At 38.1% G+C, this 24,086-nt stretch overlaps 1 protein-coding gene across 17 annotated transcripts in view; it reads right to left on the bottom strand.

The window, feature by feature from the left end:
* The window catches only part of RICTOR (RPTOR independent companion of MTOR complex 2), a 135,387-nt gene extending 111,504 nt beyond the window's left edge, over positions 1 to 23,883 (bottom strand). For 7 of the 17 annotated variants that reach the window (XR_010157247.1, XM_016953382.4, XM_016953384.4 and 4 more), the window contains exons 1-2: positions 23,784 to 23,883; positions 23,566 to 23,613 (exon numbers count right to left, since the gene is read on the bottom strand). Coding sequence is in view for 8 of the 17 variants with exons in the window: in XM_016953382.4 (XP_016808871.1) it covers positions 23,566 to 23,613; positions 23,784 to 23,832 (97 nt within the window). In the remaining 9 variants the exon portion in view is untranslated. The remainder of the gene's footprint in view (positions 1 to 23,565; positions 23,614 to 23,783) is intronic. The other 10 variants (XM_063811276.1, XM_063811279.1, XM_063811274.1 and 7 more) reach the window with 7 other exon arrangements.
* Positions 23,884 to 24,086: the final 203 nt, after the last annotated feature.

The following is a 24,086-nucleotide window of genomic DNA, read 5'->3' as shown; positions in this document are numbered from 1 at the left end:
AAAACAGATTACCCAAAAGGAAGGTGATCTAGATGAACAACTTGCTTTTTTACATATATAAATATAAATAAATAAATATAAAGTATGCTGACCTTCTATGAATCATTACTCAAAGTACTCTAAGTATCTGTAAAACAATCAGGAAAATTTGAGCACTGACTGAATATTAGATAATACAAAGAACTTACTGCTTTGTTTTTCTTTGGTTTTTTTCTTCTTTTTTGAGACGGGGTCTCTCTCTGTCTCCCAGGCTGGAGTGCAGTGGCACAGTCTCGGCTCACTGTAACCTCCACCTCCTGGGTTCAAGCAATTCTCCTGCTTCAACCTCCCAAGTTGCTGGGACTACAGGTGCACACTGCCACACCCGGCTAATTTTTTGTATTTTTGTAGGGACAAGGTTTCACCGCGTTGCCCAGGCTGGTCTCGAACTCCTGAGCTCAGGCAATCCACCCACCTCGGCCTCCCAAAATGCTGGATTACAGGAGTGAGCCACCACGCCTGACCTACAAAGAACTTACTGTTAATTTACTCAGTTGTGTTAATGTCACTGTGGTTGTATATTTTAAAATTCCTTATCCCTTAGAAATACATACTGATGATCTGCAATGAAATAACATATACCTTGGATTTGCTTCAAAATGATCCATGAGGGAAGTAGGAGAATATACAAATGAAATAAGATTGTCCCATATGTTTATAATGGTTGAAGGTAAAGAATACATGAGGGCTCATTATACTTTTTTCTCGAATTATGTGTATGTCTGAAATTTTTCATAATGAAATATTTTTAATAAGTCTGATAATCCCAAGTGTTGACAAAAGTATGAATCAATAGCAATTCCTATATATTATCACTGTGAGAATAAAGACATATAGATGGATAATCTTTCTCTCTCCCCGTACATATATATATACACACACACACACCCCTACACACACACACACGCAGCATATAACCAGTAATTCCACACTAAATTATATAATGCAGAGAAACTTACATATAAGCAGCAGGATTCATATACAAGACTATACATAAAATCACTGTATATAATAGCAAGAAACTACAAATAACACAAATGTCCACGATCAAAAGAATGGATAAATAACTGTTATTTGTTTATTAACACTTGTTCTTAGAGTTTTCATCTAAGCATTTGCCAGACACTATGCTGGGGTCTGTAAACAAATAATTTTCTCACTTAATACTCATAATGACATTGTAAGATATACAAAATTTTATCCCTTTTCACAAATAAAAAAAGTTAGACTCAGAAAACTTAACAGCACATCTGGTATTTGCTTGCAAATTATGGAGCAAGAACGTGAATTTCGGCTGGGCACGGTGGCTCACGCCTATAATCCCAGCACTTTGGGAGGCGAGGCACGTGGATCACCTGAGGTCAGGAGTTGGAGACCTGGCTGGCCAACATGGCGAAACCCCATCTCTACTAAAAATAAAAATAAAAATAAAAAAATTAGCTGGGCATAGTGGTGGGCGCCTGTAATCCCAGCTACTTGGAGGCTGAGGCAGGAGAATCGCTTGAACCCAGGAGGCGGAGGTTGCAGTGAGCTGAGATCACGCCATTGCACTCCAGCCTGGGCAACGGAGCGAGACTCTGTCTCAAAAAAAAAAAAAAAAGAATGTGATTTTTGATTTTCCCTTCTACAAACTCACTTTTCATTTCACAGTAATAATTAGGAATACATATTTTCAAAAAAGGAGTGATACGCTAATTTTCTAAAATAGCTTAAAATTAATACATAGTCACCTACTTATGATGGTTCAACTTAAAATTTTCTAACTTTAAGATATTGCAAGAGCAACATGCATTCAATAGAAACCATACTTTGAATTCTGAATTTTGATCTTTTCCTGAGCAGCAGTATGTGGTAGGATACTCCTTCATAATGCTGGGCAGAAGTAGTGAGTCAAAATCTCAGTCAGCCACATGATCGCAAGGGTAAATAGGCCAGGCGTGGTGGCTCACACCTGTAATCCCAGCACTTTGGGATGCTGATGTGGGTGGACTGCTTGAGAACAAGAATTCAAGATCAGCCTGGCTAACAGCAAGACATCCATCTCTACAAAAAATTTTTTTTAAATTAGCCGGGCGTGGTGGTATGCGTGTATAGTCCTAGCTACTTAGAAGGCTGAGACAGGAGGATCTCTTGAGCCCAGGAGTTTGAGGTTACAGTGAACTATGATCCTGCCACTGCAATCCAGCCTGGACAACAGAATGAACCAACACTCTACAGTGTACCCGGTCATTAGCATTTTTTGGACATTGTTTTTGCAACCTATCGTGTCTACAATAACTTATTTTTCACTTACAATGAGTTTAGGGAGTTTAAAAGGATGTAATCCCATCATAAGTCTAGGGTTATCTGCATAAAAAAAGAACTTTTTACAGTATCACAAAGGTAAACTGTAGTTGATCCAGACCTGTACAAATTACCAATAAGATCTAAAATAAGGTTTCCCATAATTTGCAGTTTATATTTTATGTATGTAAACATAAAATAAAACCAGTGGGGATCCTGGGGAAGATTACTGACTAGTTTAACTCAAGTAGTCCTCTTAATACTATCAGTCTCCTCAAAGTACATTGACAATGGAATCTACCTTTCTCGTACCTAGAGAGCCTCCTTCTTTTGTTAAAAGTCTTCTGAAATTAAGTGATCTCTTATCAGTTTCTTCTAGCTCTAAACTCTGCTTACTTGGCTTCTGTTTTATGATTCCACACCAATGATCTTCACCTACACTATTGCTGAACCCAAACAGCCATTCTCTAGTGCGAGGTTTGGCTTACTAAGAATGTCCTGCTCAGACCAAGGGATAAATATCAAATAAACAACAGTATCAGTTAAGAATCACATCCATGCTACTTTTAGCAATGAAATTTGTAAGAGTATCCAATTGATTAGATTACATCCAAACACTTTCATGAACTAACATTTTAAAAAAGACAAATCACTAGCTAAATTTTTTCATAGTTTTTCTCCAATTTATTTTAGGCTATTTCAATGCTCCTGATGCACCTAACCAATAAAACTTTCTCTGGAAAATGCTAACAGTAAAAAATAATACAATTTAATAAGTAGCTAAATCCTCCTCTATTTGCTAAAGGTGCAAAATATCCCTCAGTCAACAAACCAAAACACAGACATTATTCAATTATACTTGTCATGGCAAATCAGGTTTCAACTCTAGTGTCGGCCCTAGTGCTTCCAGGAATACTACTCTGAGGATTATGAACCCTCAGTGTCACTCAGAGGAAAAGAGTCTGGTGATTGCTGAGCAATTTCTACCACAACGGCTCATGTATCTGCCAACCCCAGACCATGATTTTACTTTACCAAAGGCACACGTGCTCATGCTATAGCCTCTTTAAAAAATATTTAGGATCTAGCACAGTGCCTAGCACAAAAATAAATATTTATTAAATAAATGTTTATTAAATCCGCAGAATTAGAAAGCAAGAATAAGGGTCGGGCGCGGTGGCTCAAGCCTGTAATCCCAGCACTTTGGGAGGCCGAGATGGGTGGATCACTAGGTCAGGAGTTCAAGACCAACCTGGCCAACATGGCGAAACCCCCTCTCTACTAAAAATACAAAAAGTTAGCCGGGCGTGGTGGTGGGCGCCTGTAATCCCAGCTACTCGGAAGGCTGAGGCAGAAGAATCACTTGAACCCGGGAGGCGGAGGTTGCAGTGAGTGGAGATCGCGCCACTGCGCTCCAGCCTGGGCTACAGTGTGAGACTCCGTCTCAAAAAAGAAAGAAAGAATAGGTTAAAAAAAGGTTTTAATTTTAACAACGGGCTGAAAATCTAGATGCTAAAGAACAGATTGCTGGGATCACATTCACTTAAAAAAAAAATACAAAGAACATATGAATAAAAGCTGTGAAATGAAAGACAAGAATTCCCCCCAAATCTGACTATAAGCCATCCTGATTCAGCACCAAGAAAAAAAGATTTGTTTCCAAAGCACTCACAGCCCACATGTCTTGGTGCTGGATAGGTGGGACAACAGTGGCAGTTAAAGTTGAATAAGGGGAAAGATTGACATAAATGAGAGGAAGGGGAGCGCTCATATCCAGAATAAAAATTTATTTAATATTAAAGAGAATAAAGTTAACACTAACTTCACTCATTCTATTTTCAGTACTTCTTCATATTCCCAAGGATAGATTCAACATCTAAATGAAAGCATCTAGCTGCAGCAGCAGCATAAAGTAGATCAAACGAATAGAATAATTTTTGACAAAGATTATATAAGGCTAAGAAGTACCTTCTGGGCCTCTTGATTTGTCAGTCTACCTTAACCATCCATTCAGTCTACATTTTTTGAGTAACATGCAACTAACTGGAGGTTCTTGAAGAGCAAGGTCTGATTTATCTTGTAACCTCAACCTTCAGAAAAACTGGCAGAATACTCTATGTTATATACTCATTAAATACAGCATTTCCACCCACAGTGAAAAGAACTGTTGTTAAAATTAGTAATCAGGCATTACTTGATAACTCAAAAATATTAAAGTAATTAGGGTTATACACACATCGCTTACAAGGAAATCTATTAATACAACTATCATTTCTACAATGTTTGGTTTTGCTATCTCGTCTTAAAAACAACACACTACCTCAGTTTCAAGTGATTCAAATGGAATAATCTTGCCCGTCTTGTAACATGAATGAAAGAACTCATTCATTCACTTATTAATTCAGTTAACATTAATTTAATGGCATGTGCTATGAAGTGCCTGCTCCAAGGGCTACAGTCTATTGTCCAAGGGGCAGAGTGATTTTTCTAAATTATCTCACCATATCACACTCCCGCCTAAAACCCTCTAATGACTTCCCTTTGCAGTTGTACCACCTTCTCCAAGTTATTACTTGTCTCCCTGTCTCTCCTAATCTCATATTCCCATACTCTCTCTCTCATTCATCAAGCACTAGCCATACTGGTTCTTTCCTGTCTCTTTGATAGTCACATTTTTTTGGCTAGTTTTTCCTTCTACTTGAAGACTTTCCTCCCTTACATGGTGCCTCTTCGGTATCAACTAAACACTACTACTTAAGAGAAGCTTTCTCTGACAATTCCCCCCACACTCTTTTTCACATACCTGATTTTACACTATTAAGAGCATTTATCAGTACCTAAAATTCTGCACTCATATGTTTACTGTGTTTTCCCCACTAGACTATAGGTCCGTCAAAGGTAGGGACTCAATATATTTTTTTCACCACTGAATCAGCAGCAAAAGATCAGTACCCAGTACACAGTAAAGGTCAACAAATATTTGTCTAGTGTGACAGAGAGGCAGACATGTGAATAAAATTATGCCAATTGTAAGAAAGGTAAAATGCAATATATTATAAAAGCCCAAATGAAGAAGATGTTCAACCTGTGAGGGAAGATTGACTTTTTGGGAAACTTTTTATTGGTTACAGAGAAGAAAACAGATTGGAAAAGAACAGAACTAGAACAGGGAGAGTAGTTACAAAGTCAATAGAATCATCAGGAAAGATAATAAGGGCCTGAATAAAGGCATGGCAACAGAAATGGAAAAAACAGATTTGCAAGTATTTCAGAGATAAAATCATTACCATCTGGTCTCAGATTGGATATGTGGAATAAGGACAAGGAACGAGGTTAAGATGTCTCCTGGGTGTCTTATTTGGCCCAATTAAAGTACTTCTCTTAACCCAGAAAGATTTTTAGAATAATGAGATAATTAGCCAGTTTGAAACATATTAGGTTTGATGTACTTGACGACATGGTTACGATGTTGAGTAAGCAGCAAAATTGGTCGGGAGCCCTCAAGCTTAAACACAAATTTGAGAGTCAATCATTCAGTCAACAAATATTTACCCAGCACTTACTATGTCCCAGGGCTGTTCTAAGCACCAAGGATGCAATGGTGAACAAAACAAAGTACTTGTCTCCTCACAAAACTTACATTCCAGGGAGACAAGAAATATATACCGTAATATCAGTAGTGACAAGGGCTATGAAAGAAAAAGCAATAATGCCAGGCACAGTGGCTCATACCTGCAATCCCAGCACTTTGGGGGGCCAAGACAGATGGATCGCTTGAGCCCACGATTCAAGACAAGCCTGGGCAACGTGGCAGAACCCTGTCTCTACAAAAAATACCAAAAAATTAGCCAGGCTTGGTGGCATGTGCCTGTACTCCCAACTACGTGGGGGTGCTGAAGTGACAGGATCACTTGAGTCCAGGAGGTCGAGGCTGCAGCGAGCCATGATCATGCCACTGCCCTCCAGCCTGGATGACAAAGCGAGACCCTGTCTCAAAAAAGAAAAGGCAAAACGATTAAAAAAAAAAAAAAATGACAAGTGACAGTGAGAGGAGCTACTTCAGACACAGTGATCAGAGAAGGCCTCAGTGATGATAAGGTGACATTTGAACAGAGTTAAACAGTGAGGGATTAAGTAATAGAAATATTGGAGGAAAAACAATCCAGAAAGAATATGATAAAAGTACAAATTTGGGTCAAAGAAAATATGATTAGGAATGACCAGCATAGAAATCATTTCACTAAACACAGTGAATCAGGAGACAGTTAGGAAATGAGAATGGTAGTAGAGGTAGCCAGGGACTAGATTACAATGACAGTATTGCATATAGTGGCAATTTATTTAAAAGTAATTATCTACCTTGCAAATACCACCTTCCAGTATGTAATACAGTGCTGAGAAAAGAGCAGGTGCTCAATGTATTATTTTCAAATACATGAGTGAATAAATCAGTGAATTAATAACTTCCCAAATTTGAGTCCGATTATATCTGACCATTTCCCAAACTCCAATTCATCCTTGAAGGACAAACCAAACAGCAATTTGAAGGACTAATAATATAAATGATAAATTTAAAGGCCTTACAAGCTTTAGCAATCTTCACAAGTAGAATTTTAAAATGTTTTGAACAATAGCAACATCAATGGTTCCATTGATGTTGGTTCCATTGATCCTGTCCCTTGCAAGAAGAATGCTTAAAAGAAAACGACATCTACTTAGTAAGTATATAATTTCTGGGATGTCTGCGAAATTAATCCATCACTCCATAAACTACATTTAGTAATATTTTAATAATCAAATTATCACTTTAGACAAAGTTCAGATCATGTGGAACAGTCATTAGTTTACTGCACTACTTCAGCTTTATTCTAAGGAAAGTCATTTAAAATGGTTGGAAAAAGGAAAATGATGTACCAGTATATATAAGAGCAATAAATAATATAATCCTGGTTAAAAATATACATTTACTGCATTATATCACTCTTAATAGAATCAAGCAATCACTTAAAATTCACCACTAAAAACAAGTATTCTTTTGGTAGCTAATAATCTACACTCAGTTTAAATCTGCTCAGTGAACTTTTTAGTCTAGACTCAGAGTCAGCAAGGATCTGTCAAGGTTATATTAAGTGTTCCCATCTTCAGGAAATTCCCAACTCACTGTTTTCCACACTTCCAAAGAGTGTATGTATAAAAATTTAATACACTTCAAGTATTTAAAATAAATTAATACTAATAGTTAATTATCAGCATTTAGAAAATGTACTTCATCAGAAACTTCTTTACCTTCATACACTTCAGTATTTTTGTTTCACTTTCATATTTACTCTAGTGCTTTGCATACTGAAATAAGTAAAAATTTTCTTTATTTTAAAAGTGTATGCTAAAACAACACATGTTGCCAAGTTGCTGTCAGGTATTTAATCAATTTCCTACAAAATACCTGGTTTAAATTTCTCGGAGACAAGCACCAAAAGAAAGGCAGTGGAATCTTTTTCTATTCCAACTCTCACATCACTATTTCTTAGGGGGCAAATAATCACTGAAAACAACAAAAAATCTAAATATTAAAACTTATTTTAAATCAGGGAACATAAAGAGGTAGCAAGTACAACAAAAGAAAAATGTAATTCATCTATATAGCATACTCTATTTAAAGGGTCATCTGAAGAAAGGCTAGAAATAGCAAAATAGAAACAGAAAGCAATGAGAGAAACAGAAAAACAAGGCAGAAAGAGAAACAATCACACAGAGACAGGTTATAAGTATCAATCAGATGTTAGATACTATCAGTCTAATAAAGTTCTAATATATCTATTAGAAAATCCATGACATTACTTTATGACTTCCGTCTATGTAAAACCTGGAGTGGTATAAGACAGTTCTAATGGTTCATTTTGAACTCTTAAAATAGAGAATCAGAAAAGATATTTATATATGTATGCTCTTTCAAGGAGAAGGATCTCTATTTTGTATTCTAACAACTTTTCAACTTTGATGCACAATTACAACTGCATGTTGTAAATCTAACATATTAACAAATATTGATATTTCCACATGAGCATACTGTTGAACTGAGGATGTTTATCATCTTCCCTTTTTCTCTGTAGAAATACTAAATTGATTTTGGTAATCATCCCAGAAACATAATTAGGTCAACACAAAACTTCTACTAGATTACAATTCCAATTTTTTCAACTTTCTAATCTGTAGTTTTGAAGTCTTTATAAGTAATTTGATTATTTTTCATTAAACAGTCATTCAAAAATAAGTTCACCTATCTAGACATATTATTAACTGGCCAAAACCTGTTCAATGAAAAGTTCAGGCTGAAGACACAGAAGAGAAATGGAGAAGATGATTTAAAATTTTTAAATTAAGGTGGAATTACTGTAATTACTTCAAACTTTATCCACTCATATAAGCCCACTGACAATCCTAAAGAATCCATCCACATCATAACACACCTGATACACATGAGCAGACTTAGATTAAAATAACTTTATATATACAACATGGTGATAAGACATAACATCAGGCATAAGAAGGCAGATACAAAAGAGTATACACTCTTACTTATCACCATAGATTAGTTTGGCCTGTTTTTGAACTTTACAAAAAGAGTATATCTACTGCATGAGTACATTTTATAAAGTTCAAAAACAGGCTAAACTAATCTATGGTGATAAATAAGAGTATATTCTCTGAGCACTCAAAGATGTACTCATTTTATAAAGTTCAAAAACCGGCAGCTAAACTAATCTATGGCATTAGAGGTCAGGATAGTGCCTTCCTTGGCTGGGAAAGTAGTGCCTGGAAGGAAACAGAATGGGAGCTTCCAGGGTATTGCAATATTATGTTTCTTGATCTGGGTTCTGATTCCCCATGTGTTCAATTTGTCAAAATTCTCAGAATTGTACATTTATAACAAAGACTTTTTGGATCTATGCTATCTTTCAATAAAGGAAAATTTTTATATAACATTTACTGTTTTCTCTGCGGTTCTGAAGGTCCTCAACAACTTACCCTTATCCTACAAATCTAATACTAAAATTCTATATTCTTATGGTTCCTTTCAGTAAAATGTGTCATGCCTTTATTTATGCCTTATTTCCTCTAGATTTAACCACATTCTACCCATCCAAGGTTGAAACAATCCTCCACTTTCTATGATTTTTTTTTCCAGCTCACATCAATCTCTCCATTCTCATCTCTTTTGCTTTCACTGACCATACAAATAAGAATATGTAATATCTATTTCTTTATATCTGTGCACTAAAACTGTAATAAATATTTTACAAACATTTCCTTCAATCCTCAAATAAGTGTTATCTCAAAAGGAGATGAAGAAACACGCTCAGAAAAGGCAACTTGTCCAGCAGAGCCCTTAACTTCTCAAAGGCAGGATCAAGATTCAAATCTAGATCTGTCTGGGTACGACACCGTGCTTTTAGTCAATACTAGACTGTCTTCATATCATGCAATCAGTACCTTATTAGATGTTACTTTGTCCATATAAGTTATATTTTGTAACTTATTAGCTATCTCCATATAATCCTACTATCCATATTACATACGTATAAGCCAACTCCATATCAAGTCATACTTCACCTACTCTGAACTATGCTATGAGGCAATTACCTATTTGGAAAACCAGTACTCAAATGTAAGCACTCCAAAAAGTGACAATAAAAATTCAAAGTATGTATCATCACCAAGTTTATTCACATGTTATGCATAGTAGAGCCTCTTAATTCTTCATAATCACAACCTATTTATCCTATTTTACATATATTAGCGTAAGTCCACACTTACAGTTGCCATTCTACAGCACAATAAAAGTAAAAAACAAAGAATTAAAGGACTACTAAATATAGGGATAATAACTGCATTGTAAAGTGACAGCTGAAAGAAACGTAGAGGCATACAGGAATCAAAAGAGCGGTGAGGTATTACAGAGGGTAGTAATAAATTGTCTTCACTCCACCCCAACACAAAAATCAATATTCATAATGATGACCCTAGCCAAGGAGAAAAAGTTAACATACTTCAACTTTTTCTCAAGTTAATAGTTGGTATTTTCTCAAGTTAGAAAAGAACAGGAACCAGCTCTAGAAACAACTGTATCAAAATGGCTAAAATATACATTTCGGATCTCAGTTAATAACCTGGTTCCTGGGGGTTCCAAATCAATACTCTACAATACATAGAATACTCATTTAGTCTTAGTCATATGATTTATCTTATACATGATGCTGTCTTTGGGAAGACTGCAAAGGGGTAAGTGCATGGGTTTTAGAATCAGAAACAAAGAAAGGCTTCTGAACCCCACCTCTCTCTCTCATAATACCTATATGATCTTGGGCTAGTTAGGCATCGCCCCATTTTCCTCATCAGTTACACAGGTGTATTAATACATATTCTCCTAAGTATGTAGGAAGACAATGAGAATTTAAGTAATGTTTTTAACACACTCCCCAACATACATTATTCAAAATATGGCAGCTGCTGCTACTATTTCTTGTGTTCAAAGACGATTAAACATTTACCAATCAGAACAATGCTGGACACATAACCAGTACTCAATAAATACTTGGTGAGTGGCCTGTGTATAAGAAGAGAAGGGTAACCAAATCTCTAATAGCATACAGCAGTGTCCAGCCTGATTACATCTACTACTTTTTATTTGCAAACACTTACCAAATAAAAGAACTAGGACTAACTGCAGAAAGTTATTTTTTCATTAGATATTTTGCTAATTCAATGTAAGAGTTTTATTAACAAACATAGCTGCTCAACAAAGGAACAAACCACTGTGAATAACCTACCCATGAATGGAAGGTTTGAGTGATGGTGGATGACAGCTGTCTGATATTGCAGAGAAAATTCCTGCTTTAAGTGGGAGGTCTACTAATTTCTAAAGTAGCTTCCAAATATTCTTAGAAACAAACATTAGATTCATATATGCACATACCTTTCTGAAATTCATACATATTTAAGCACTCCAGGTGAACACTTAGCAGCAATACATTTGTTTTAAAGGTAATTACATTTTTTCTCTGTGGTACTTTTCCAATATGAAAACAATTATTGATGTATGCAAAGAATTCCTCCAGGAATCAAAAATCAAGTAGAGTTTTTTTAGTAAAACAAAATAACTATTAGAAGAAACAATGCATAGCAAAAGGCAACTGCCACAGTTTACCTGAATCTTAATCATCTCCTTTTAATTTTGATATGAAGAACAACCAGAATCTTTTCAAATATATAACTTTTTTCGTTCTGCTAGGTAAAATAATAACATATACTTGTGTATTCAAAACAATGCTGAAATATGACCATGAAACAACAAACTTTCCCATGAGAAAAAAGAAAGACAATGTTAAGGTTTTTATTAAAATAAGGTGGTTTAAGCATTTTTAAAACTATTCCAATCTAAAATTTAACTCACTACAAATTGTTGTCATGTAAGAATTATTCTTATATAACATATGAAATCTTATATGACATAAGAATTAATCTGACCTGCTTTCTACTGTTATGCCATTTAAAAACACCGCTGAAAGTTATAGCCTACAGTAATACGTCACTCTAAATAAACAAGGTAGGAAATAGCTTAGTATTCAAACATCCATTATTATAATTTTATACTAATACCACATGTGACAGATATGATTAAAAACTTATAAAACATACACTGAACAAACAGTTTCACAATATTCCACTTGCTACCTGATTACATATCCAGAAACTACCACATGGCTAAATGTTAAGAGTTCACAGCTCACCTACCTCAAAATGTGTTTCCAACCACTGGAGTCTCTCCCTGCAACTCCATTCCCCTCAGAGTTTTTCATTTTTCCTTTTTTTTCCTTCTTGAGGGAGGGGAGTGGTGGTGATGGTAGTGTGGTAAACATTAGAAAGTGCATTATAGAATTATGAGTGAAAAAAGTGCAATTAAAAATTTTATTATATGAGGGTCAAACACTGAGCATGGAAATAATTAGCAGTACTATTTTAAGATGTGATTTCTTGAAGTATGAAACTACTGATAAAAATATGTATGTGCACACATCTAAAACAGCTAAATACACTTTTATCTGACAAGCTGTTCCTTCTTAGTAACTAAATTACTTGGCAACCTTCTTTGTTTACAGCTTCTATGTCTCTTCATTCTCTATTCATTATAGGAAACACATGAAATTTCACTGGATTAAATGCAAGATGACTAAAATCCCTGAAGTCTTGTTTTGCTGCTATAATAGAGCAATAATTTCCTCAAACACTATTTATCCTGTACCTAAATCACTAGAGGGCTGGGTAGGGTGTCTGAATTTGGCAATGAAACATTCTGTGGTTTTCAGGATAATCTTCATTTCAAATATTCTGACTGTCAGGTTACATGTTTAAATTTTGAGATCAGAAAATCTGGTGATTTTAGTGTAGAACAAAACAAAAACACCACCCATCCCATTTATATTCTATTTCCAGACTGCATACATCTAGAAATAAGTTTGATAAATTTACAAAGGACTTTGAACATGCACACTCCCTCCATTAAACAGTATTACTGAAGGTGCAAGACATATGCACTACAAAACAATGGAAGAAAAAAATTACTAGTTACTTAGGCTTGGGTCTGGAATGCAGACATTTATAGACTCATACTCACAAGTACACACAAACAATTAGTATTTCACAGTGTGCTCCAAATCTTTCAGTCCAGCAGTACCTTCTAAGGCCAGAAGAGCCTGTCTGTAATATAATCATTCTTCAATAGTTAAGGGATTTATATACAGGAAAACAAAACTTACCCCTAACTTTTTCTCAACATTATCTTGAAATACTAAATAATGTACCAGGAAAACGTTCATTCAAAAAATTAAAAGTTTTAAAACCCTGGTGCAGAGCTCTACTTATTTGAATTGCTACTCTTTTATGCAAAGGTCTTAACAATTGTCATTATATCCTCACTTCTAAGAGATCTTCCTTCTGGGCCATTCCTTACCTATCTCCCATTTTTTCTGAATTCCTCTAGCTTTTAGAGTCCCCTACAAAGATAATTGGCATGTGCTTCAAATACTACTGTCTTTTACTGTACACTGATAGAGCTATATCCCAACAGAAACTCCCTGAAGGAAGATGTATGCCTTCCTCAATCACAACAGTATTAACTAACCCATGTGATCATATAATATATATATATAATTAACCCATGTGATCAAAAATATACTGGTTGACATTAATAAAACCATTACAAATCCAAATTAACACAATGGGGTTAAAAAAAAAAAAAAAGGAAAAGTAATTGAAGGAGGCAGATTCTTGAAAATCCAGGTAATGAAGGTTAAAAAAACGTTTTCTGTATTTCTTACTGACATCTTTAACAGGATATGTTTAAAGCATTAGAATATCCTCAATTTTATATTTTATATAAATTTCATCATTCCAGGTACATTGCTCAGTTTACGCAATCTGGCTGGAAGCCTCTAAAAGAGGAATACGAAGAATATACTTATATTTAGGTTCTCTTTCAACCCTATTACTTTGGGTATATGAATGTTATACGTATTAACTAGTTTTACACAATTATTTTCAATTTACTTTTATGTCTGTAATTTTATAACTACATTTGTTGTATGGATATAATTTTTAAGGAGCCATTCAACTTTAACCTGGCCACTGTAACAAAAAAACACAAATAACAGTATCTGTAGATGACCCAAAAAGCATTAACAGTCAACTTCAATTATTCATACAGATTAACAAATATTTTAACCTGTTTATGTTCTTCCACTAACAGTATTTGCTTAGGAAACAAAAATCTGTGCTAATAATTCAAATAAAATGTAAAAGAAAATAATATACATCAATCTATTGTGGGAGAGAAAAGAACATAAAATATTTTCTCACCAATATAAAGTATTTAGATTATATATTTAGCATTCTTCTACCATTATTCATCTTTTTAAGGCAGGTAATTGAGAATGGACTGTATTTAATAGCTTGGTGACAGAGGCACAGATACACAGGCAAGCAAATCATTCGCTCACCCCACTGTGCTTTTCGCAGTCTTATTCTTGGTAGCCTGAAACCTGGGAGCGGGAGGAGGCAGCAAGTCACTGCAGGTGGATCACTTAAAAGGAAATTGAGAGTTGACTGTAATTTAAATTTAAAGTGCTATGAAATACCACCACTCCTACATGTATTCATTATTGTTTGTGGGACTACTACTCACAGTGATTTAACAAGGCTACAAATGCTTTCTTTTTAACCTTTTCAATATTCCAGGTCTGTAGTGATATGTGAGAATTACAAAGGTAGGAGGCTAAAGTGCTGCAAGTATAAAGTAGTATGCATTTTAGAGGTGAGGAAATTGAAGCCAGAGAGGTTAAACAGCATGCCATATCTTCCTCAGATTAAAGCAGAACCTCGTTCTCTGGACTTCAACTTCAATGCAACAGTCTAGCAGCCCCTTCAATTCAAAACTCTTCTCTTGGCTTACGTATCAGGCCATTCTTGCATTGTTACAAAGAAACACCTAAGACTGGGTAATTTATAAGAAAAGAGGTTTAATTGGCTATCATTTCTGCAGCCTATACAGGAAGCAGAGCACCAGCACTTGCTTCTGGGATGGCTTCAGGGAGCTTTTACTCATAGCAAAGACAAAGCGTGTGCAGGCATCTCACATGGCAGAGCAGGAGCAAGAGGGAGCTGGGGGGAGGAGCCACGGGCTTTTAAATAACCAGATGTTGTGAAAACCTACTATCACGAAGACAGCACCAAGCCATGAGGGATCCGCTCCCATGACCCAAACACCTCCCACCATGCCCCATCTCCAGCATTGGAGTTTACAATTCAACATGAGATTCGGGTGGGGACAAATCTCCAAACTATATCATTCTGCCCATGGCCCCTCCCAAATCTCATGTCCTTCTCACACTACAAAATAAACTCATGCCTTCCCAACAGTCTCCCAAAGTCTTAACTCATTCCAGCATTAACTCTGAAGTCCAAAGTCTCATCTGAAACAAGGCAAGTCCCTTCCACTTATGAGGCTGTAAAGTCACAAACAAGTTATTGACTCCCAAGATACAATGAGGATATAGGCATTGGATAAACACTGCCATTTCAAAAAGGAGAAATCAACCAAAAGAAAGGGGCTACAGGCCCCATGCAAGTTCAAAACCCAGCAGGGCAGTCATTAAATCTTAAAGCTCCAAAATAATCTCCTTTGACTCTATGTTCCACATTCAAGGCATACTGCTGCAAAGGGTGGGCTCCCAAGGCTTTGGGCAGCTCTGCCCTGTGGCTTTGCAGGGTTTAGCCCCCAGGAATGCTCTCACAGGTTTTAGTTGAATGCCTGTAGCTTCCCCAGGTATAGGATGCAAACTGCCAGTGGATCTACCATTCTGTGGTCTGGAGGATGGTAGGCCCCTTCTCACAGCTCCACTAGGCAGTGCCCCACTGGGGACTCTGGGGGGCTCCAACCCCACATTTCCCCTTGGCCCCACCCTAATAGAGATCCTCAATGAGGGCTCCACCCCTGCAGCAGCCTTCTGCTTAGACACCCAGGCTTTCTCATACATCCTCTGAAATCTAGGCAGAGGCTCCCAAGCCTCAGTTCTTGCATTCTGGGCACCTGCAGGCTTAATAATACATGGAAGCCATCAAGTCTTATGGCTTGCACCCTTTGAAGCAGCAGCCTGAACTGTACCTGGGCCCCTTTGAACAAGGCTGGAAGCCTGAGTGGCTGGGATGCAGGGAGCAGTGTCTTGAGGCTGTGCAAGGCAGCAAGGCCCAGCTAGCCCAGGCCCACAAAACCATTCTTTCTTCCTAGGCCTCTGGGCCTATGATGAGAGGGGCTGCTGTGAAGGTCTCTAAAATGCCTTGAAGGCCTTTTCTCCAACTTCATGGATATCAGCACTTTGGCATGTGTTTAATTATGCAAATATCTCTAGCAAGTGGTTGCTCTATAGCCTGCTTGAATTCCTCCCCCAAAAAAGCTTTTTCTTTCTTTGCCACATGGCTAGGCTGCAATTTCCCAAACCTTTATGCAGTGCTTCCTGTTTAAAAACAAATTCCAACTTTAAGTCATTTCTTTGCTCCTACATCTTAGCATGGGCTGTTAGCAGCATCCAGGACACATCTTGAACACTTTGCTGCTTAGACATTTCTTCTGCCAGATACCAGAGGTCATCACTCTCAAGTTCAAACTTCCACAGGTCCCTACAGAATGAACAGAATGCAACCAAGTGCTTTGCTAAAGCATAATGAGGGTGACCTTTGCTCCAGTTCCTACTAAGTTCTTCATTTCCACCTGAGATCTCATCATCATGGACTTCATTGTCCGTATCACTACCAGCATTTTGGTCACAACCATTCAACCAGTCTCTAAGAAGTTCCAAACTTTCCCTCATTTTCCTGTCTTCTTCTGAGTCCTCCAAACTCTTCCAACCTCTGCCTGTTACCCAGTTTCAAAGCTGCTTCCATATTTTCAGGTATCTTTAGAGCAATGCTCCACTCCCACTTACCAATTTTCTGTAATAGGCTGTTCTTGCACTGCTATAAAGAAGCATCTGAGACTGGGTAATTTAAAAGAGGTTTAATTGGCTATTGGTTCTGTAGGCTGTACAGGAAGCATGGTGCCAGCATCTGCTTCTCAGGAGGCCTCAGGGTGCTTCTGCTCAAGATGGAAGGTGAAGCAGGAGTAGGCGTCTCACATGGCAAAGTGGGAGTGAGAAAGAGTAAGAGGGTAGCACACTTTTAAACAACCAGATCTTGCTAGAACTCACTATCGCAAAAACAACACCAAGCCATCAGGGATCCATTCCCATGGCCCAAACACCTCCCACCAAGCCCCACCTCCAGCACTGGGGATTACAATTCAACATGAGATTTGGGTGGGGACAAATATCCAAACTGTTTTAGCTTAAGAGATCACAATTTTCTCTCTTCTCTTCTATTGACTCCTTTCTTCTTATTGATTCCTACCCTGTGATATACACCGTCATCATCTTATCTATTTTCATACATTCAAATCTTCAGCTTTTTCCATTTATATCCCTTTTCTCAACATCTTACACACAGAACAATTAGACTAGAAATTCAGAGCAACTAAAACCTCCATTCCAGTATTTGCTGCCACCTTTTACACATTTATATAATCACGTGAAATTCAAGGTGCAAAGCTGAACTCATTATCATCCTTCCCAAAATGACTTCTCCATTTTATGGCACCATCAATTTCATTGTCCCTTAGGACAGTAATCTTAAAGCACTCTTTTCCTTCTAATCTCCTTAATACTGTACTATTCTTTTTCCCATGTCTCTCACTCCCTTCTTCCAGTCAATTAATGCCTCAGTGATTATCTGATGGATGCTGGGGGAAGCGGATGTTAAAAATGGGTAAAACAGGCCTCCTGCCCTCAAGAAGCTAAAGATCTAGTGAAGGGGGAAGAAACTGGACAAAGAACTAAAGTAAGACAATGGTAACTGCAATTTAGAAAATAATAAATAAAGACGTAAAAAAGCAGAGAAGGAAGCAATAAATTCCCACTAGGATAAGGAAGGATCTCCAGAAATGGCATGTGACCTCAATCTTAAAGAATTAGGACTTCTATAGATAAACTGTGCTGGAAATGCAATTCAAGGCAAAGGAAATACCTACGCAAGGTCAAGCGAATATTAAACTACATGCCATGTTCAAGGAATAGCAAACATTCTTCTTTGACTGAAAGATTCTCAAGTAGGGGCATACAGTCTCCACGGAGAAAGAGGTGGAATGGGGGTTGGTGCTTTAGACTGGCAAACTCTCCCTAATCCTCTCTGAGAAGGACTGTATGTAATGAAGTGAACTATGCAGAGAGGCAGATATATTGAGATGTGTATGGTTAAAATAGTACAGAAGAAAACCATATGGGAGTAAATCAAAAAAGGCCTTGAATGCCAAGCTAAAGAAATGTGGACTGTATTCTGTGAGCAAAAATTAGCCTAGAAAATGTGTGTATGTGTTTTGTTTTGTTTTTTTATTTAAGAGAACAACAAGATCAGATCTAGATTTCTGGGAAATAATCCTGGCAGCCATACAGTAGACCGAGTGAAAAAAGGTGAGAAGATATTACTGCCACACGATGACATAATGAGGATATGAACTGACAACGGGAACAGAAGGAGAGACTGAATTCAACAGCTATTTCAGAAGCAAATCAGAGGAGTTTAGCAATACAACAAAGAGGATAAGCAGTGGATCTCTAGCTTGAATAACAGAGGATGGCGGAAATACCTAGAATGTGAAAAGCGGGTACACTTTGGAGTGCAAAGTTTTACACATCACAACTCTGAGATGATTATCAGACACATACTAGTCACTCACTAAGCCCTGTGACACTGGTTAAGTTACTTGTTTGAGTTTTAGCCCTTTAAAATTTCAAAGCCTATATTCTCAACTGTAAAACAGAGACAATAAGTGTAGTAAAACAGTTGAATATTAAGTAAAATAATGAAATCAGTGCCTGGCACAAAACTAGTATTATAGTAATAGTATGTATAATAGTAGAATGTGGAACTTAAAAATGCCCATAAATTTTGCAAGAGGTTACTAGCATCTTTTAAGAAATTATTTTCAGTACAGAGGGAGAGTTTTGCTTACAAGACTTTAGTGGTTAAGCAATAAAGTTGTGGAGTGAAGACAAACTATTCTGTCTGTAGAGCCTTCAAAAAAAAGTTTTTGTAATATTGTCGTTATCATTCCATATCTCCCACTTTCAGCCCATGCCTAACATAGTACCTGGTCCATGTGAAGAACATAAAAATTGCTTGCTGAACATGAGAAAACTGAGCCAACTGTAAGGGAGAAATGAAGAGAAGATCTTAGTTCTACAAAGAATCTTGAGGAAACAGTATTAGAAGCATAAACGTTTTTCCAAGTTACCCTCGGAAAAGAATAGCAACGTTTTATTCTTTGAATCAGGGTAAAGACAGTAAGTCTGGGCAGACAAGTGAGGAATTCACACTGGATGGGCAGCCTCTACCTTTTTAACAAAGAAATAAAATTCACTGCATAGAGTGGGGGGACTACAAAATCAGTCTGAAATCTGAAGAAAGCAAATTAGATAATTCTTCCATTTTAATATGTATTTGACTTCATTTCTGTAGCCAACGCCATGGTCCAGTCTTCTATCATCCGTCAGATTACATCAGCAGCACCCTAGGCAGCTCCTCTGCTTCCTAACTTTCCCCTTCCCAGGGCATGGTATATTCCCAAGAGAGCACATATTTCCTTCCACTATGTCCACCATTACTCTTTTAAGAAGTCAACCCCACTATGAGACTTCTCTGATCCTTTTACCCACGAGACAGTTAATCATTCTCTCCTCTGGCTACTATTGGGTTACCTCTGTTTCCTATATAGTTTGATTACTTAATTTATTTTTCCATCTGCAATCATTTCCTTATGTCTATTCCAATGAAACCCTTAAAAGGGGGAAAGAGTTTCCTCATTTTTATTCTTCCAGCAGTTAATTCAGCATCTGGTATATAAATGTTCAGTCAATGTCCATTTTGTCTAACTGAATGATTAAACAAATGAGAAAACTCCAAACCAGAAGAAACTGGAAAATAAAAAGTTAGAGTTCAAATCTACATCATTTTCGAACCTTTCTGCTTTTCTAGGTATTAAACAGCAACCAAGAAAGTCAGTTTTTTAGTTCTTAGTGGAAACGTAAAGGAGTTAATCAAAAATTATAAAATTCAACTGTACTTTTAAATAAATTATATTCTAATAATTATATTTGAACTAGTGTGTCCATATTCTGGGAATTCACTTTGAACACAATAATTAAAGTATACCAGGAGGGGTTTACCCAGGAAGAACACTGTATCTTTTCAAGTGATTCAGTACCAGTAAAGAGATGCACTACTGGACTGATAAGACAGTCTATCCTTGCAATACAAATGGCGAGAGGAAGCATATGGGCTTCAAAATACATTTTGGCATGCATTACAGACAGTATTTAATAATATCATTAGCAAATATTGGGGACTTTCACAAATTAAGTAGTTGTCTGAACAAAACTGAGAGCAACAATTACCAATACGCTGACTGTAAAGTCAACTATAATGAAGTTCCTAAACTAGATAAAAATTAATCCATCAACAATTTTTAACTGAGGCACTCTATGTATGAACCACAGCACTAACACAAGTACCAAAACCAACGAAACTTAGAATTCTTCTGAGCCTCAAGAAGCTTGCAAGGCTAGCCAAGTCATTATTAAATAGTATGAAATGTCCTGGTGTCAGAGACAAAAATTCTAAGGTTCTATGAAATACAGTATCACATTTTATCCTAAGTGAATATAACATACTGCACTTCGCTTAAACTTAATTTATTGGTAATGTCACAGATTGCTTTACAATTGTTATATTCAAGAACTCTAACTCAGATAGACTATACCCAATTAGTATAACAGTATGTTTCAAAAAAAAAGAAGCTCGAATACCATAATTCCTTATTGACAAGTTTATAATATTCAAAACAACCGTTTAAAGTATTTTTAATGTGAGTTTTAAAACTGTGATTTCACAATGTAGGAAGGCAACTAATGTTAAATATCACTTACAAAGTATCCGGTCTTATGCCAAGTACTTTAATTAAGAACTAGCTCATTTACTTTTCACATTCTTAACCCTTTGAAGTTATCTCTTATTTTAGAAATGAAGAAATCAGGGGTAAAGCAAGGTCAAACAACTTGCCCCAAATCACCCAACTATTAAATCTCACAGCTGAGGTTACAATCCAGAATGATTTCACTTTATAGTCAACTCTCTTTTCACTACACATTGATGGATCCTTTAGGGATTACAATGACCATGTCCTCTATTTTATAATGAGGCTTATTAGGTAAAACACAATGAATCTCTCAAAGATTAAATTTAAAAAATAAGAATAAAAGCAAACACTGCCTTGGCATTAAACAAAAAAATTTCTGGTTGCCCAAACTTTATCTTTTTACATACTGTAATCTAATCCACAAACAGCTGCCCTTCAGCTGCAACCCAAACTGCCTCACAGTTCTCAAATTATTACTAAACTTTAATTCCTCATGAATTTTCTTCAAGCCTTCTTTGAACAATGAAATGTCTGTCACAACAGCAACTTTTTAAAACAATAGTATCGCTATAAAATGACTGATTCAGATTAATTCCAAACTTCCTTATGATTTAGAAATACAGATCTCATACAATCTCTCACTCTTTATTTTTGCAATCAGTTTTAAATGGCTGTGTATACTTTATTCCAAACTGAAGTACATTTTGTCAGGGCAAGCCGAAAACAGCCTTTTCTGCACTATCTATATTAACCTGGAAATACCTATGGACATAGGTGTTTACTAAATTCTCAGTTAATATGGCATTTTAAATAGTAAACAGTTACCTGTGTGCCTCAGTAAAACTGGAGTAAGCCAAAATTATCAAATCAGATGTGTACCTAAGCTCTTCCACAACTCAACATTTTTGACACCAAGCAGAGAAACCACTATATATAGGAGCTCGACGAACTCAATTTAAAATACAACTATATATTTCCAGCACCACATCTAAGCAGGTTTTTAATGCACAAGTTAAACTCAAGTTTATTAAGTGCTCCCTTCACCTTCATCTAAAACACATATGCCTGTATATAAATTAAATCACTCACTAATTACATCTTTTACAGACCTGAAATTGTAGAAATTATCCTTGTTAGGAAGTTTTCTAGTGAATCTATTTTATATAGATTTTTCACATGTGTGTTATAGTCAAGTTTCCAAACAGTTGCACAGAAGTCAAAAGCTTTACATCTTTCTATACTAATTCTCAAAACCGATCTGCTGAAAAAAATGGTGGAAATTAGTGCATTGATAATCTAATTAGTAGCCATTTCCAGGACTTAAGCTCTATTATATTGTATTATATTTTAGAAACTGTCTTGTAAAAGGACCTAGTTCACCCAAAACTAAGTCCCTGAACTTTCAGAATAAAATATTAAGTTATAAAAATGTACTCTTCTAGCTAAGTGAAAGCTGACCATTCAGTTTATAAAACAGTAATCTTACATCGTGATACGCAAAATAAAACAAATTAGAAAATGCACTATGCTTTCACTCTAGCCGTTGTCAACAAGGAGCCCAGCTTTAACAAATTACTGTAGATAACAGTCATTACGTCAGGTACGACATAGGGTAAAAAACTGATCTCATACAGAATGTCTACAACAAGTTTTTTTGTTTACTTCCTAAGGTGTTTTATAGACCTCAGAAACTGATTCTGTACAGCTGAACCGGGTTACACTCCAAGCTACAGCCTGTGTGAAATATGACTTCGTCGGAATCAGTAGGCTAAATCCTGTTTATCGTGGAAGAGAAAAGAATCTTGTACGTAACTACTAAATCTTCAACGAGATAATGTCGAATAAACTCTAGTACTGTAAGTGATAGAGGAAACACTGGCTAGTAACGGGATTAGGTCATTAAAAATATCACCCGAGTTTCCCCAGTTCGGAAGGTGTAAACAAACCCATCTCCACTGCAGAAGGTAAACAATGAACCTGCAGCAGGGTGAGGGGGCGGTCTTTAGCCAACTACAGTCCCAGCGGCCCGGGAAAGGGAAGCAGAAGGGAAACAGCATAAACCAGACATTTAGCAGTAATGACGAGTTCTAGGTTTCACCACCAAGTTATCAATGCTGCGGGTCCCCACAGGACGGTGGGCAAAGGGGAAAGCAGTCACGCAGTCGGCAAGCACCGAGCAGGTCCGGCTTCTGCTCCGGGGACGGGGAGGGCAGGATGTGGTCGCTCTTCCCTCAAACATCCTCCTGCAACCTAAATAACAGCCTCTACCTCCCTCCAGCTGCCCCTAGCTTGGGCTGCCGGACTCCGGGATAGGTGCAAACCACTCTGCCGGAGCTCGAGCCCAGAGGGTCGCCGGGTCTGCCGAGTTCCACTCGGGGCTCCCCCGCACCCGCAGCAGCCCGAGGCCCGGAGAAGGGCTCGGGCGAGGGAAGCGGGCGCTGGGTAGGGGGATGGGTCCGGCGAGGCGGCCCCGGGCTCGGTTCCCGCGGGCCGGCAGGCGGGGCTCCGGCTCTGGCCCCCGCACCCCGCCGGTCCCGTGCGGGGCCCGCCCCTGCCTCTGGCCCCCAGCCCCGGACCCGGCTCCTCCCCAGCAGCGCGCCCTCGCCGGCGCCCGCGGCGCCCCGCGTTACCTCGGGTCAGATCCAGCGGGACGTTCTCCTCGCCGCTGTCATTCCGCCCTGCGCGAAACAGACACACAGCCCCAATTAGGATTCGCTCGCAGGCCAGCTGCGGCTGCCCTGGCTCCGGCCAGCGCCCCGGCTCGCTCCCCAACCCAGGGCCAGGGGAAGGCAAGTGCCAGGGGTGGCGGGCGCCGGGCGGTGGGGAGTGAGGGTTGCAGCGGGCTTACCTCGTACTCGGAGGTTCTTCAGAGAGCGGCCGCGGCCGATCGCCGCCATATTGACGGGTTTCAGTCACAACACCGGAAACCTCGCCCAATCGCGCGAGAACCCCTTCCCCTCCCCGCGCGCCGCGCCCGCCCCCCGCGGCACCTCCCCCGCCCCCTCGGCGGCGACGGCGGCGGGTGGTGCAGGCTCGGCCCGAGCGCTGAGGGAGCACTGAGCCGACCCAAGGTCTGCAAGGAGTTCGCGGCACCCGCCCGCCCACGCCGGACCCGGAGGGCACGTCCGCCGGGAGGGGCAGTTCCCACGAG

This window comes from Pan troglodytes, chromosome 4 (assembly GCF_028858775.2).
Source record: "Pan troglodytes isolate AG18354 chromosome 4, NHGRI_mPanTro3-v2.0_pri, whole genome shotgun sequence".
In the NCBI taxonomy this organism is placed as follows: Eukaryota; Metazoa; Chordata; class Mammalia; order Primates; family Hominidae; genus Pan; species Pan troglodytes.
The sequence above is the reverse complement of the archived record's forward strand: the minus strand, read 5'-3'. Positions and strand labels throughout refer to the sequence as shown.